At 39.8% G+C, this 14139-nt stretch overlaps 1 protein-coding gene and 1 non-coding gene across 2 annotated transcripts in view; both read right to left on the bottom strand.

The window, feature by feature from the left end:
* The window catches only part of LOC109935023 (transcription termination factor 1), a 28366-nt gene that overhangs the window by 9383 nt on the left and 4844 nt on the right, over positions 1–14139 (bottom strand). The window contains 4 exon segments of the mRNA XM_048613386.1: positions 8021–8151; positions 9683–9761; positions 10023–10208; positions 12531–14139. The exon segment at positions 12531–14139 is cut by the window's right edge and continues 15 nt beyond it. Of these exon segments, the coding sequence (XP_048469343.1) occupies positions 8021–8151; positions 9683–9761; positions 10023–10208; positions 12531–14139 (2005 nt within the window).
* On the bottom strand, positions 11344–11472 carry LOC125486419. The gene has a single exon (XR_007265094.1). It is a non-coding gene; the product is annotated as a small nucleolar RNA SNORA11 (small nucleolar RNA).

The raw sequence follows: 14139 nt of genomic DNA, 5'->3' as shown, positions 1-14139 counted from the left end.
ATTCTCGTTACAGTAGTTACTTTGCTTAATTTGTTCATATAACTGATAAATTAATGTAAAAGTTAAATTATTATAGGTCATAGATTGATCATAGATTCCCTACAGTGTGGAAACAAGCCCTTCGGCCCAACAAGTCCACACCGACACTCAGAGCATCCCACCCAGACCCATCCCCCTAATCTACACATCCTTGAACACTATGGGCAATTTAGCACGGCCAATCCATCTAGCCTGGACATTTTTGGTTTGTGGGAGGAAACCGACAGATACGGCGAGAATGTGCAAACTCCACACAGACAATCACCCGAGGGTGGTATCGAACCCGGGTTCCTGGCGCTGTTAGGCAGCAGTGCTAGTCACTGAGCCACCGTGCCGCCCAACTATTCAGTTTTTTAAAATTATTTTTAAACAATAAAAAAATCTTGTATTTATGTAGTACCTTTAACATATTAAAACCTTGTAAGGCACTTTGAAGGTGAGGTGAGAGTGAGTGCCCTTCACAAATGCGCTTCAGCATTTGACCAACTGTGGCATCAAGGAGCCTATTAGAACTGGAATCAATGGGAATTGGAGGAAATTTCTCCACTGGTTGAGGTCATGCCTAGCACAAAGGTAGATGGTTGTGGTTGCTGGAGGCCAACCATCTCAGCCCCAGGACATTTCCACTAGAGTTCCTCACAGCAGCCTCCTCAGTCCAAACATTTTCACCAGTTTCATTAAATCCTCCACCATAAGGTTGGAAGTGGCATATGTTCACCGATGACTGCCCAATGTTCAGCATCATTTGCAACTCTTCAGATTCTGAAGCAATTTGTATCTGCATAAAGCAAGACCTGCATAATATCCAGGCTTTGAGCAATAAGTAGCAAATAATATTTGTGCCACACAACTGCCAGGTAACGACCATCTCCAACAAGAGGGAATCCATTCAACGGCAATACTGTCACTGAATTTCACACGATCAAAATCCTGGAGGTTATCATTGACCAGAAATTTAAATGAACCAGCCATGTATATACCATGGCTACAAGATCAGGTCAGCAGCTAAGAGTTCTCTGGCATGCAATTTACCTGCATATCACCGACAAGGCACATCTGGAGTATAATGGAATACTCTCCACTTGCCTGGATGGATGTAACTCCAACAACACTGAAGAAACTTGACACAATCCAGAACAAAGTATGCTGTTCATTGGCACCCCATCCACTATGAACATTCATTCCCTTCATCACTAATGCAGAGTGCAGCAATGTGTTCCATCTGAAAGATGCACTACAGTAACTCACTAAGTATCCTTCGACAGCATCTTCCAAATGCAAGCTCTGCCATCTGGAAGGGCAAGAGGAACATATATATGGGAACACCACCACCTACAAGTTCCTCTCCATGTCGCATATCATCCTGACTTGGAACTCTATCAGTTCCTTTCTGTCATTGGGTCAAAGTTCTGTATGTCCCTTCCTAAACAGCACTATGCATGTTCCTGCACCTCAAGGACTGCATTCAGTTTAAGAGGTCAGTTCACCACCACCTTCTCAAGGGCCGTTAGGGGTGGGAAATAAATGCTGGCCCAACCAGCAATGTCTAAAATCCCAGAAAGGAATTTTAAACAATTAAAACAAAAGTTGACATTGAGTCAAATTAGGTGGATCATCAAAAACTTGATCAAATAGTTTTTAAGTAGTATCTTATAGGAGAGGTACAGAGGCAAATCATTTTAGGGTGGAAATTCCAGACCATAAGGTTTTGCAGCTGTAGACATGCAATGGTATTGGGATTAAAATCCGGATGCTTAAGAGGCCAGAGCTAAAGCAGCATGGATATCTTGAGAGGACTGTAGGGCCGGAAGAGTTTATACAGATAACCAAGGGGAGACCTTTGAGTGACTTTTATACCAGGATGAAAATTTTAAAAATTTGAGGTGTTGCTTAGAGGCAATGTAGTTTGGCAAACACAGGAGTCATGGGTGAACCCATAGCATACCAGGATTTCAAGAGAGTCAGGAGGAAGAGGTGAGTGTAGTTGCCATAACTAAAGTGCTGCTGTGGAAACTGAAAGGTTTGAAAAATAATTTGTAGAAATCTGGATAAATCACCTGGATTAGATGGACTACAACCCAGGATTCTGAAGGACATAGCTGAGGAGATGGTGGAAGCATTTGCGGTGATCTCTCAATCCAGGAATCACTGGAGGGTCCCATAGGATTGGAAAATGTCTAATGTAACATCCCTGTTTAAGAAGGCGAGGCTGAAGACAGGAAATTACAGGCTGGTTAGTCTGACCTCAGTTGTTGGTAAGATTTGAGAGGCCATTATTAAGAATGAGATTGCAGAGTGTTTGATAGTGCATGGCAAAATAGGGCTGAGTCAGCATGGCTTTGGCAAGGGGAGGAAATGTCTGACAAGTCTGTTAGAATTCTTTGAGGAGTTAATGAGCAAGTTAGACAAAGGAGAGCAAGTGGTCGTGTTCTATTTGGATTTCCAGAAGACCTTTGACAAGGTATCATACAAGAGACTGCTAAATAAGGTGCTTGTTAGGGGCAAGGTAGTGGCATGGATAGAGGACTGGCTAACTGGCAGAAGTCAGAAACTGGGGATAAAGGAATCTTTTTCAGGATGGCAGCCGGTGACTAATGGAGTTCTACAGGGGTGTTGTGTCCACAACTATTCACACTATACATTAATGATCTGGAAGAAGGAACTGAGTGCATTGTTGCTAAGTTTGCAGATGGCACAAAGATAGGTGGAGGGGCAGGTAGTGTTGAGGAAGCAGAGAGGCTGCAGAAGAACTTGGACAGACTAGGAGAGTGGGCAAAGAAGTGGCATGTGAAATACGATCTGGGAAAGGATGAGGTTATGCACAAACTAGTTGAGGGATAGACTATTTTCTAAATGGGGAAAGACTTCGGAAATCAGAAGCACAGAGGGACAGAGGAGTCCTAGTTCAGGATTCTCTTAAGGTTAACATGCAGGTTCAGTTGGCAGTTAGGAAGGCAAATGCAATGTGAGCATTTTTTTGAAAGGCTAGGATACAACAGCAAGTATGCACTGCTGAAGCTGTGCAAGGTTCTGGCTGGACCACATTTGTGTTTTGGGCCCTGTATCTGAGGAAATATGATCACAAGAATGATCCCAGGCATGAAGGGTTTGTCATATGAAAGGAGGTTGAGGACTAATCAATGGAATTTAGAAGGATGAGGGGAGATTTCATTGAAACTTACAGAATACTGGGTGGTCTGTACCGAATGGACAAGGAGAAGATGTTTCCAATGATAAGAAAGATTAGCACCCAAGGGCACAGCCTCAGAATGAAGAGACGACGCTTTAGAACTAAGAAGAGGAAAAATTTCTTCAGCCAGAGAATGCTGAATCTGTTGAATTCATTGCCACAGAAGGCTGTGGAGGCCAAGTCATTGAGTGTCATTAAGACAGAGATAGATAGGTTCTTGATTAGTAACGGGATCAAGAGTTATGGGAGAAGCCAGGAGAGTGGGGTTGAGAATTAAATATGCCACGACTGAACGGTAGAACAGACTTGATGCACTGAATGGCCTGATTCTGCTCTTTTTTTTAAAACCAATTGATGGTCTAATATGGCTTGGTTCAAGTTAGGACAGAGATTTAGATTAGTTCAAATCTACAGAGGATAGAAAATGAGTGGCCAGGAATGCGCTGGAGTGGTAACTATACACATAACGAAGTGTGCTGAGGTAGGGGCAGAGTCACACAATGTTAGAGGTCCAAACAGGTCGTCCTAACAATTGCACAACCGTGTGGTCAGATGTTCATCTTTGGTCAAATATGACACTAAAGTCATAAACTATCTGGAATAGCCCCACTTAGCCACCAGAGAGCTGACGAAATCAGTATCTCAGGTACTGACCTTGTGGAAGATAAAAAGACAATCACTTCGGTCCTCCCAATGTTCTACTCCTCCAGGAATTGAGAGGTAGTGTAAAGGTTGAGAGAGGTGACGAAGTAGTACAGCTGGGTGTCATATGCATACACTTTGAAATGGACACTGGTTTTGGATGAAGTCGCTAAAAGGATCAGAAATAGGAGTGAATCAAAGATTGGGTGACCCAGAGGTCATGTGGGAACAGAAACTATTACAGATTGTCTGTCACGATGTAAGAAAGAATGAAACCAGACACTTGTAGCCTCGCCTAGCTGGATGATGGTGGAGGAACAATAAAACAGGAAATGATACTTGAATTGGACAAAGAGGGCTAAGTGGAGATTTGTGTGAATCATAAACACCAGCACAGATCCATTGGCTAAGTGGTTCATAGAGTTCACAGGATCATACAGCATGGAAACAAGTCCTTCACCTTTTTCTCCCCTCCAAATTCTATGTATATGTCCCCCATTGGCATAACTTAAAAGTAATAGTAACTTTCTAAAATGCTATAAAAGAAAATAAGTTCACAATATCACAACTGTTGTAACATGAGGTATGATGGTAGCCAATTGGTGCACAGCAAGGATCCACAAACAAATAAATGTTCAAGTTTTGACAGTGTTGGTTGAGGGATAAAAATTGGTCAGGACACTACATAAAACCACTCTTGTGGTGAGGTATCAACAATGCAGACTGTGGTGGAGTCATGAATGACAGACAACAACTTTAGGATTTCTCCATTAATCTGTGCTCGCACTAAATCCTGAAGTTACAATTAGATTTGGAGGAGAATTGACAGTAAAGTCTTACCCTTCTTTGAATAATGCCATGGGTTCTTTTGTGTCCGCCTGTGCCTTAGTTTAATGTTTCATGTTTAAAATAATCAGACAACAAAACACTGGCAGACATATAGTGAAGTGTCAACTGAGATTATTTGTCTATATCCATGACCTTTTGATTCATAGATCAGAGTGGTACCATGAGAAAAGACTAATATGCATTTAATTATTTCAAGCTACTAGTCCCTCAAACACTTATATTTGGAAAACTTAATGGAATTTGCTGGGGATTTTGAGTACAAACTGTCAGCAAATTGTTCACTGTCAATTCCTGTCTAATTGGAACTTCAGGATTTAGCGCAAGCACAGATTAATGGAAAAATCCGTTGTTGATACTTCACTACATCGACAGTCAGCATCATTGAAATTAGTTGATGCGGTGACAAGGTTTCATTTTATCTTTTAATTTTTTAAATTTTTTACTGAACAGGAGTTTTTAATGGTGATCTGAGCAATAGCTACTGCTGAACCATGGATCTGATTTGTGAAATATTATTTTATATTGTAGAGTCTGTAGGCATCACTTTTAAGGTTAATTACATTCATTAAAATAATTTAAAAACAATTATTACGTAGTTTCACGCTATTACAGCTTCTATTTTCACTCCAGGTGTATTTGCCAATACAGGAGGTTCTGCTGTAACACGATTATTGCGTTCCAGCACAACATTGTGTTATTCAAAATCGCGCTATAGAGATAATGGGGCCTATGGGAAAAGCGGGGTTAGGGGCAGAGCACCAAAAAAATCATTCAACACTCAAGCTCTGTGTGTTTGCGTGTGTCCCTCACTCATTCTGCACACGCGTGCCTCTCACTCCCTACATCGATCTCTATCTCTGGAATCTAATCCAGCCCTCTATATCTCTGGAACTACAGTATCTCCAATTCCTAAAGCCCTTTTTCCCACTAACATTCTCAAGCACCTGCAACTCTCTAACAGTTTTGAGCACTTTTCAGCCTCCCTAAGTCTAACTCTATCTGTCCCTTCAATTCCCACTACCCTCATAACTTTCCACAGCTGGTACAAAACCTCCCTATCTCTGAAACCTCTACCCATCCCTTTAACCCCCATTATCACCGATACGTCCCCTGCATTTGCAACAAGGTGGATGATATGACAGCATTAACTGAAGTGAACAGATATGATCTAACTGTCTTTAAAGAGATGTGGCTGCAGAATGACCATGGCTGGGAAGCACGTATTTACAGCGCAGCCCATGGTCCACCTGCTGTACTAGCCTGTTCTACAAGAACCACTGATCTTTCTCAATCTTGCTCAAGTGACTGTTCTCCATATAGAACTTGACAATGAATATCGGTAAACAATCTGCTCCACAGCCAACAAGCCTGAACTTCTCACTGTTGTACAGTAACAGGTTCCAGAAGAGGGAAATGATATTTCAAGAACAGGTGATTTGACTATTTTTATACAAGTTCTTTAGGCGAGCTTTGACAGCAGCCATGAAATCTTGCATGCAGATCTCATCAACTTTTGAATGCTCCATATTTATTTCATCTGAGGCAAATGGAGGGGTTAGGATTTGTATTTAATGTCAAAGATAAGCGAAGATAAATAAGTGGCTGCTGAAAATAACTGCAACTTGTAAGTATGTGACAGTGAGGTTCCAGTGAGAAAGGCAGGTGTGTTTGACTGTGAACATTAATAGATGCATAGTTTACAAAAAGGAAGTTGTGCTAAAACTTTATGAATCAATGGTTCGGTTTCAACTTGAGTATTAAGTAAAACATTCAATAACAACTTTGAAAAATAAATTGAATAAATTCTTGAAAACCAATAAGCAGATTGTTGGGGAAAGAATCGTGAAGTGGCAGTATTTCGAATCCTTTCTTAAAAGAGCAAGTCCAGTGGACTCGACGGAATCACATCATAGCCCTCACAAAGTTCGCATTTTAGAAATACCATTTCCCTATCGCATTATTGCCAATTCGCGTTGCCAGAACATGCATTATAGCAGAACCCCCTGTTTTTATTTTGCTCTATTATTTTAAAAAGTGGTTTGACTTTAGTGCTTTTCATTCCATGGTTGGCTGTCCGAGAGAATTCTTTAATGTGAATGGCTGCCAAAGAAGTCTTCGTGACATTATTGTAGCTTCTTGCTGGGAATCAGAGAAATAGAAAACAGGAGCAGGAGCAGGCCATTCAGCCCATTAAGCCTGCTCCACCATTCAATGTGATTCAGGCTAATCAAACAACTCAATACCCTGTTCTCTCTTCTCAGACCCTTTGATCCCTTTAGCCCTCAGAACAATATCTACCTCCTTGAAAACATTCAACAGTTTGGCCTCAACTGATAACTGTAACAGAAAATTCTACAGACTTACCACTCTCTGAGTGAAGAAATTTCCTCTCATCTCATTCCTAAATGGTCTACCCATATACTTAGACTGTGATTCCTGGTTCTGCATTCCCCAATTGTTGGGAACATCATTCCTTCATTTACCCTGCCTAGTCCTACAGAATTTTATAGGTTTCTATGAGACACCCTCTCATTCTTTTAAACTCCAGTGAATATAACCCTAACCAATCCAGTCTCTCTTCATATATCAATCCTGTTATCCCATGAATGTGTCTGGTAAGTTGTTGTTGTATTCCATCCAAAGCCAGAACATTCTTCCTCAAATAAGGAGGCTGAAATTGCACACAATACTACAGATGTGGCCTCACCAAGGCCCTTTAAAACTGTAGCAAGACATCCCTGCTCATATATGCGAGTGCTTTTGCTATGAAGGCCAACATACCGTTTGCCTTCATCACCACCGGCTGCCCCTGCATACTTACTTTCACTGATGGGTGTACAAGGACCACCCACCCACCCCCCCACCCCGCCCCGCTTCCCAATGCATCAGATAATAATCTGCCTTCCTGTTTTGCTACCAAAGTAGATAATCTCACACTGATCTACATAATATTTCTTCTGCAATGCATTTGCCCACTCATCTTGTCTGAATCATGCTGAAGCATCTTTGAATTCTCATTAAGGAATGCCACAATTTAATGCAGGGAAAGAGTCTCCTGCCATAGGATTTGCTAGATCTCTTAACAAGGCTATTTTAAGAAGGCTGCTTAAATCATCTAGATTTTATGTCATCTTTTAGGTTAACCAGAATTACCTAATACCCTGAACTACAGAATATTTCTACACATATTGTATTCCTATTAATTACAAGGCTATTTTAGATATCCAACAGAGATAGTGACGACACTTCCACTGAACTTCACAGGAGGAAGAAAATGCATGTTTCAATAATTTAACTTACAATTTTTCATTGTTTTTGCTCGGCATATAACAGATCCATCAGAACGTTCCATGAATTTCGCAATCTTTTTCCAGTGATTGCCATACTCAACTTGCAAACGTCGCAGTTTGTTCAGTTCTTCTTCTGAGTACCTAATAACAACACATCTATAGTTAATCTCAGAAGACTGACTAACGTACAAAAATAAGAACAAAAAATCAACTAGTGCCAGGAACTATACTGCCACCCAGCAAGATTGTATGCTGCAGTTAAGTGATTGGACACAAATTCAGAAGTACAAATTCTGGCCAGACCAGGATATATTTTGGGATTGCTGCAAAAAGTGCTTTTCCTGTGAGACGGATTTAAAACAAAAAATACTGTAAGGTCAAGGAATGGTCTATATTAATAAACCAATATAATTATATCAGTTTCATCTACATTTAAAAAGAAAGGCTTGAATTTTGACATCGAAAAATACAAGAGACAATGACAGCTCATGACCAAAAACTTAGTCAAAGATGTAGGTCTAAAGAAAAATCAAAGAGAAAAGTACAGAAATGGTGAGGTTTAGGGACAAACTGCAGAATTTAGGGCCGTGGCAGCAGAATGCCACCAATGGTGCAGGGATTAAAATCAGGGATGTTCAAGAGACCAGAACTGGAGAAGTGTGGATATATCTTGGAAGGTTGTGGAGCAGTTCAGTGCAGCTTGCTGGTTACCGGTAATGTATCTGCTAATTTTGCACTATATCTGCTAGAAAATACAGAAGCATAACCCAGAGTATCCTTCAACTCATATTCCCTGTGAAGAAGTGTCTGATCTTGACACAAAATTTCCCAAATGCAGCTCGCTTTTTCGTAGAACAGTTTGAGGTTCGGCAGTGGCTCAGCTGCTAAATGTAGCACAGGATTGAGCTAAGCAAAACAAGGAGTTATTCCCAGTTTGTGCCACATTTTTAAGTCTCAAGCTAGGAAAGCATTAGCATATGGTCAGTGACATCAGCACCCGAAGCTAGTGAGAAGGAGGATGGGGGAGGGAGAAACTGATGGTATGGCATAAAATATTCAGCATAGAAATGGTCGTTGGATTCAACTAGTTTATGCCTTTTCCAACTCTACATGAGCCACTTCTCTCACTATATCATCTAACTGTGTCAGCATATACTTCCAATTTCCTGTATTTTCTCCTATTTGATAATACTCGGCTACTTCTGGTACAAAGTGAAGGAAGCGTGACACTTCTCATCAAGATGCTGTCAAAATACTCCGCCTATAAGCTCAGACTTCAAGAATGATAACTAAAACAAAGGGGAGAGAAAGGGAGAAACCGACTTAAAAATCTCAGATTTTTATTTTTCAGAGGAAGCATCAACAACCTCAGAGACAGCAGATTTTAACTGAATGGAGACACATCAGTAATGTGAGACTGAATTAACGGGACATAACATTCGCACCAATGACTAACCACATAAAAAGCAAAACACCAAATGCTAAAATGTTACTGCCACCTCCAACAAAATAATATGAAATACAACTGACCCAGAGTTAAATTTTATAATTTTGAATTATCTGTTGTTGTTGCAGAAACTGATTATCATTGGCAAGGAAAACCTAACATGCAAATAATTAAATTGCTATGTATAAAAATAAATAACTGATGAGTTATTCCAGGTTAACCCACCTGCCTTTACATCGATGAGGGTGATACATTCTCTTAGCTCGCTGATAAACGCACTTCCATGGTCTTGGAATATCTTCAGCTGTGAAAAGGATGTTTTGAAATATGTAAAATTAATTTTGGTTGAAAAGCAAGGGAAGTGAAATTGAGTAAGATATTCATGGCAGCAACAAAGGAAAATTTGTAAATGACTATCACTCAACAGATACAAAAGGGGTGCAATCAGTTTCAATACCTGGATGAGATGGTCGTCAGATGCTGCAACATTCAAAAATGGGACATATCCGCTGCTGATATATACAATTATATAGGCATAACAATGAAACTAAAACCACAGAAATACCTAGTTTGCAACAGAATAAATTATTCATTTTCAGTCGTCTAATTCTTATCATCTCTTCAACAGACTCAGGAACATGTAACAGGTCCCATTCATTTTGAATTCCAGTTAGTTCCATTAGTTCTTTCAGGTTTTTCTGCAATTGTTGGTTTTCTTGCTCAGTAAACTTGCCTTGTCGGATGGAAATTCCTATAGAGGACAAATTATACAATAATTCCAGTTTAAGAGAAGTCTTTTAAAAACCAGGAGTATAGATTATATTGAGCACTAAGTTCACTTCTTAGCTCTGTATAAATGACAGAAGATTCAGTAGGAAGAAAAGGAAAACCTGCTATGACGTGGCACCTTTCATGACCCCAAAGCACTTTATCACCAATGAAGCAATTTAGTTTTGGAAGGTTGGTCACTGTAATGTAGACAGCAAGCTGCCACAAAAAAACATGGTAACAGATAATGTTTTTAGCAATGTTACGTAAGGGATGAATATTGACCAGGTGACGTCACCTTTCTTAGTACCTGCCTCACCTTTACTGGCTCCATCCCCGCTTCTTCGACCTGTCTGTTTCCTCTCCACCTATCTTCTCCTCTATCCATCTTCTATCCGCCTCCCCCTCTCTCCCTATTAATTTCAGAACCCCCTTCCCCTCCCCCATTTCTGATGAAGGGTCTAGGCCCGAAACGTCAGCCTTTCTGCTCCTATGATGCCGCTTGGCCTGCTGTGTTCATCCAGCTCTGCACCTTGTTGTCTCGGATTCTCCAGCATCTGCAGTTCCTACTATCTCTGATTCAATTTTAACCCCACTGCGAAGCCTCTTCTAAGGATGCCTAGACTGAAGAAGTTACCCTCCTTCCTCCGGACAAACCTCAGGGGATCTCTCTCGTAATCTCTTCGGCCTTGAAACTGCTTGAACATTTCAAATTTGTGATCTACTCTGGGCCAGGAAATCTAGACAGACACTTCATCACAATGCTTTAGGATGGAATATAGTATGGTCAAGTGAATTTTATCTACTTGTTTAGTTGGACACAAGGAAGAGTCTCTCAAAATAATATAGAAATTTCCTTCTAATTCAGAGGCTAATAATTTATGGGCAATTGTAGATTATTTATCAAAGTTGTTTAGTAATATACGGACAAATCCTATAAATGTTATAAATTATTTAAGCAGTCACAATCCTCAAGGTGTAATTCTTTCAAATAATCATCCCCTTTAAAGTCCACTTGTGACAACTTCCTAAATGATCGTACCTGATGCACTAGCGAGTAATACATCCACAATTAAACAATACCAAGAGAATAATTGTGATTTTTAAAAATATAAAGATTGTTTGTTATCATTTATTGCAGAACGGAATTTGACTTTTCCATCCTCATATTTGACAACATGTTTCTGTATGGTGCGGTATAAACAACTCGCCTAGGATCTCCAAAGCAGCTGCTCTGTGCACACCAAACACATTGTTAAAATTGTTTCACAATCATAAAAAGAGGTACATCAAACTTACACACTCATCCAGTGGTTTTCTAAAAATACCCATAGAACACCACATTGTCAGTCCATCCTCACACCAGCTAAGTTAAATCATGGAAAACTGCTGTTTAAGTGCAGCATTCCAATCAGGCAGGCCATAAACAGCTGAGAGAGGTGGAAGTCATATTGCTTGATTCATTAACATTTATTATTGCTTTATGAACACTCAGCTCCTGAATACAAGTATTATTGAGGACAAGTAAATAAATATCTTGAGTACGAGCATGGATTGGCACATTCCATTAGACACCCAACCCCTGCCATAAACGTTAGACTGAATCTTCAATCCCTTCATAACAATGTCATCTTACACTTTTCAAATCTGACAAAATTTCCATTTAAGGCACTCATTCCCATTTTAGGACTCTCTTTATTTCCCCCACTTCTCTCCTACCCATTTCACCACTGTTCTTCACATTCAAACCACTGGAGTCTTTCCATTTTTCACAAGTTGTTGGACTTGAAATTTCCAAATTCTCTCAAATTTTACAAGACCCCAAAACCTCCTCTAATGCCACCTCATTCCAGGATCTCCTTCTCCAATCAATCCCAGAACTTCCCAGCCCACTGTTCCTAAAAAGTTAGAAACACAATTGAAGAATACAGCTCATTCGTATCCTAATACTTCAAGAAACTAAGTCTCCTTCCTTGTGTTTCCAAGGATAATAATTCAATTTCCCTGGGAATGATGCTTGCCATAACATCCACACTTATAAAAAGTCTCTAGTTGGCTAAATGCAACACCACAGGAAATCTGCCCTATATAGATGTTGAATAACATGGTTGTGAACTCTTAAGCATTTATTTAACATTTCAGAACATCAATACCTCCCCATTTGGTGTTAAATAATCTTGGTTTCCACAATATTATTGAACTATAACTTTATAATTGAAAAACTAAAATTATCCAACAAATTGTTCAGCAATAAGTCTCGGTATTGCTAAGTGAATAAAAACATTAGTTCTGGGATTAGCCCTACCTTCAGCTTTAAACTTTTGAAACCTCGGAAGGTCATATTTATACATGCTATACAGTGTATCATTTGTCAGCTTTTCCACGTTAGGGATAAAGTCCTTAAGCAGCTCAGTCAATTTTGATTTGTCCATCTGATTGCATTTAGTTTTATCTTGACCAATAGGCACTTCCTCCCACTGAAAGTTCTCAACAGTTGTAATGCTAGCATTACTATTAGATTCTGTCATATGCTGCCGTGGCTGCTTATTTTTCAGTCTACTTTGAGTTGCAGGAGACTTTTTAGGTCCACCCGGCATCAACATTTTGGGTCTGCCAGAACTCTTACAACCTAATGGACGGTCTCTCTTTTGTATGTAGTTATTGGAGATTTTAACAGTTTCTTCACAAGCCGTGCTAGAATTATGCACTATCTGCTCAGTCTGCCCTCCAGTGATTTCTGCAATACCACTGACATCCACAGCCTTGGAAAAGACCTCTGCTTCCTTCCCCACAGTTTGATTTCCATTGCAATTTACTTTATGTTTCTGCAAAGAATTGTCATTTGTTCCTCGAAAGTCTGCACTACAATTTCCAAACGGCAAAATGTTGCTTATTTTGCATTTCTTGATAGGCTTTTGAGGAATTTCAGATTCATTGTGGGGAACATCTCCGTTTATATTCTCAAACTGCATTTTCTTCTTTCTCCTTTTGCATTTTTGGGTTGATCCTTCTGTATCAACGTCAACATACGCTGATATTGCATTTTCTTGATGATCCTTTGCAGGAGTCTCCAAATTATCAATACCTTCTGCTGATTTACAATGGTTTTTCCCACCTCTCTCTTCTGCTGAACTGGAATGACGCTTCCTTTTAGTCAAGTAGCCATCTTTACCACTCATTAACTCAGGATTCTGTATGAAGTGTGGAGTCTCTTTTGTTGTAATCTCTACAGCAGTTTTTACTGCCGTGACATGGTCTTTTTCCTCATCACCATTTTCCACTAACCTTGCACTTTGCAGTATTTGTTTAGTCTTTACAGCAGAGACTGAAATACCAGTCTCATCTGAGTAGGAACGATGTGTTTGCTTATTCATTTGGTTTCTTTCATTACCCATCAACTCAGAATGTTGACTCTCTGTCTTAATCGCTATGGAGCTCACTTGCGTTGTAGCATCAGTTTCCAGTGACCTGCATCGGTGATTTTTCTTGCTTTTTTCACCATCACCTACTAACTTAAGATTTTGCAAATCTGAATTGTCACATTCTTCCCTGAGTATGGAACTGTTGCTGTCTTTTTTCCTTTTCTTCAGTTTTTTCGTATTACTCTGTAGAAGTTGGAAAATTTGTAAGTCTTGTTTATCGACCATAACAGTATCTGAAACATCACATTGTTCTAATGCTACGGCATAGTTTTTCTTCTTCCCCTGCAGTTTATTTTCACCAGCATCAGATTTGCAGGGATTTTGCAGATCTGAATCATCACCTTTACTTCCTGGTTGAGAATTGTGCCCCTTACTTTTCTGATGTTTCCATTTCTTTTCGCAATTACCCACAAACAGGAGATTGTTTGTGTCTTGATCACTGTCCACTGTATGTATCTCTGAATTATCACATCCCCCTAATGATGTAGAATA

This window comes from Rhincodon typus, chromosome 28 (genome assembly GCF_021869965.1).
Source record: "Rhincodon typus isolate 14 chromosome 28, sRhiTyp1.1, whole genome shotgun sequence".
Classification (NCBI taxonomy): Eukaryota; Metazoa; Chordata; class Chondrichthyes; order Orectolobiformes; family Rhincodontidae; genus Rhincodon; species Rhincodon typus.
The sequence above is the reverse complement of the archived record's forward strand: the minus strand, read 5'-3'. Positions and strand labels throughout refer to the sequence as shown.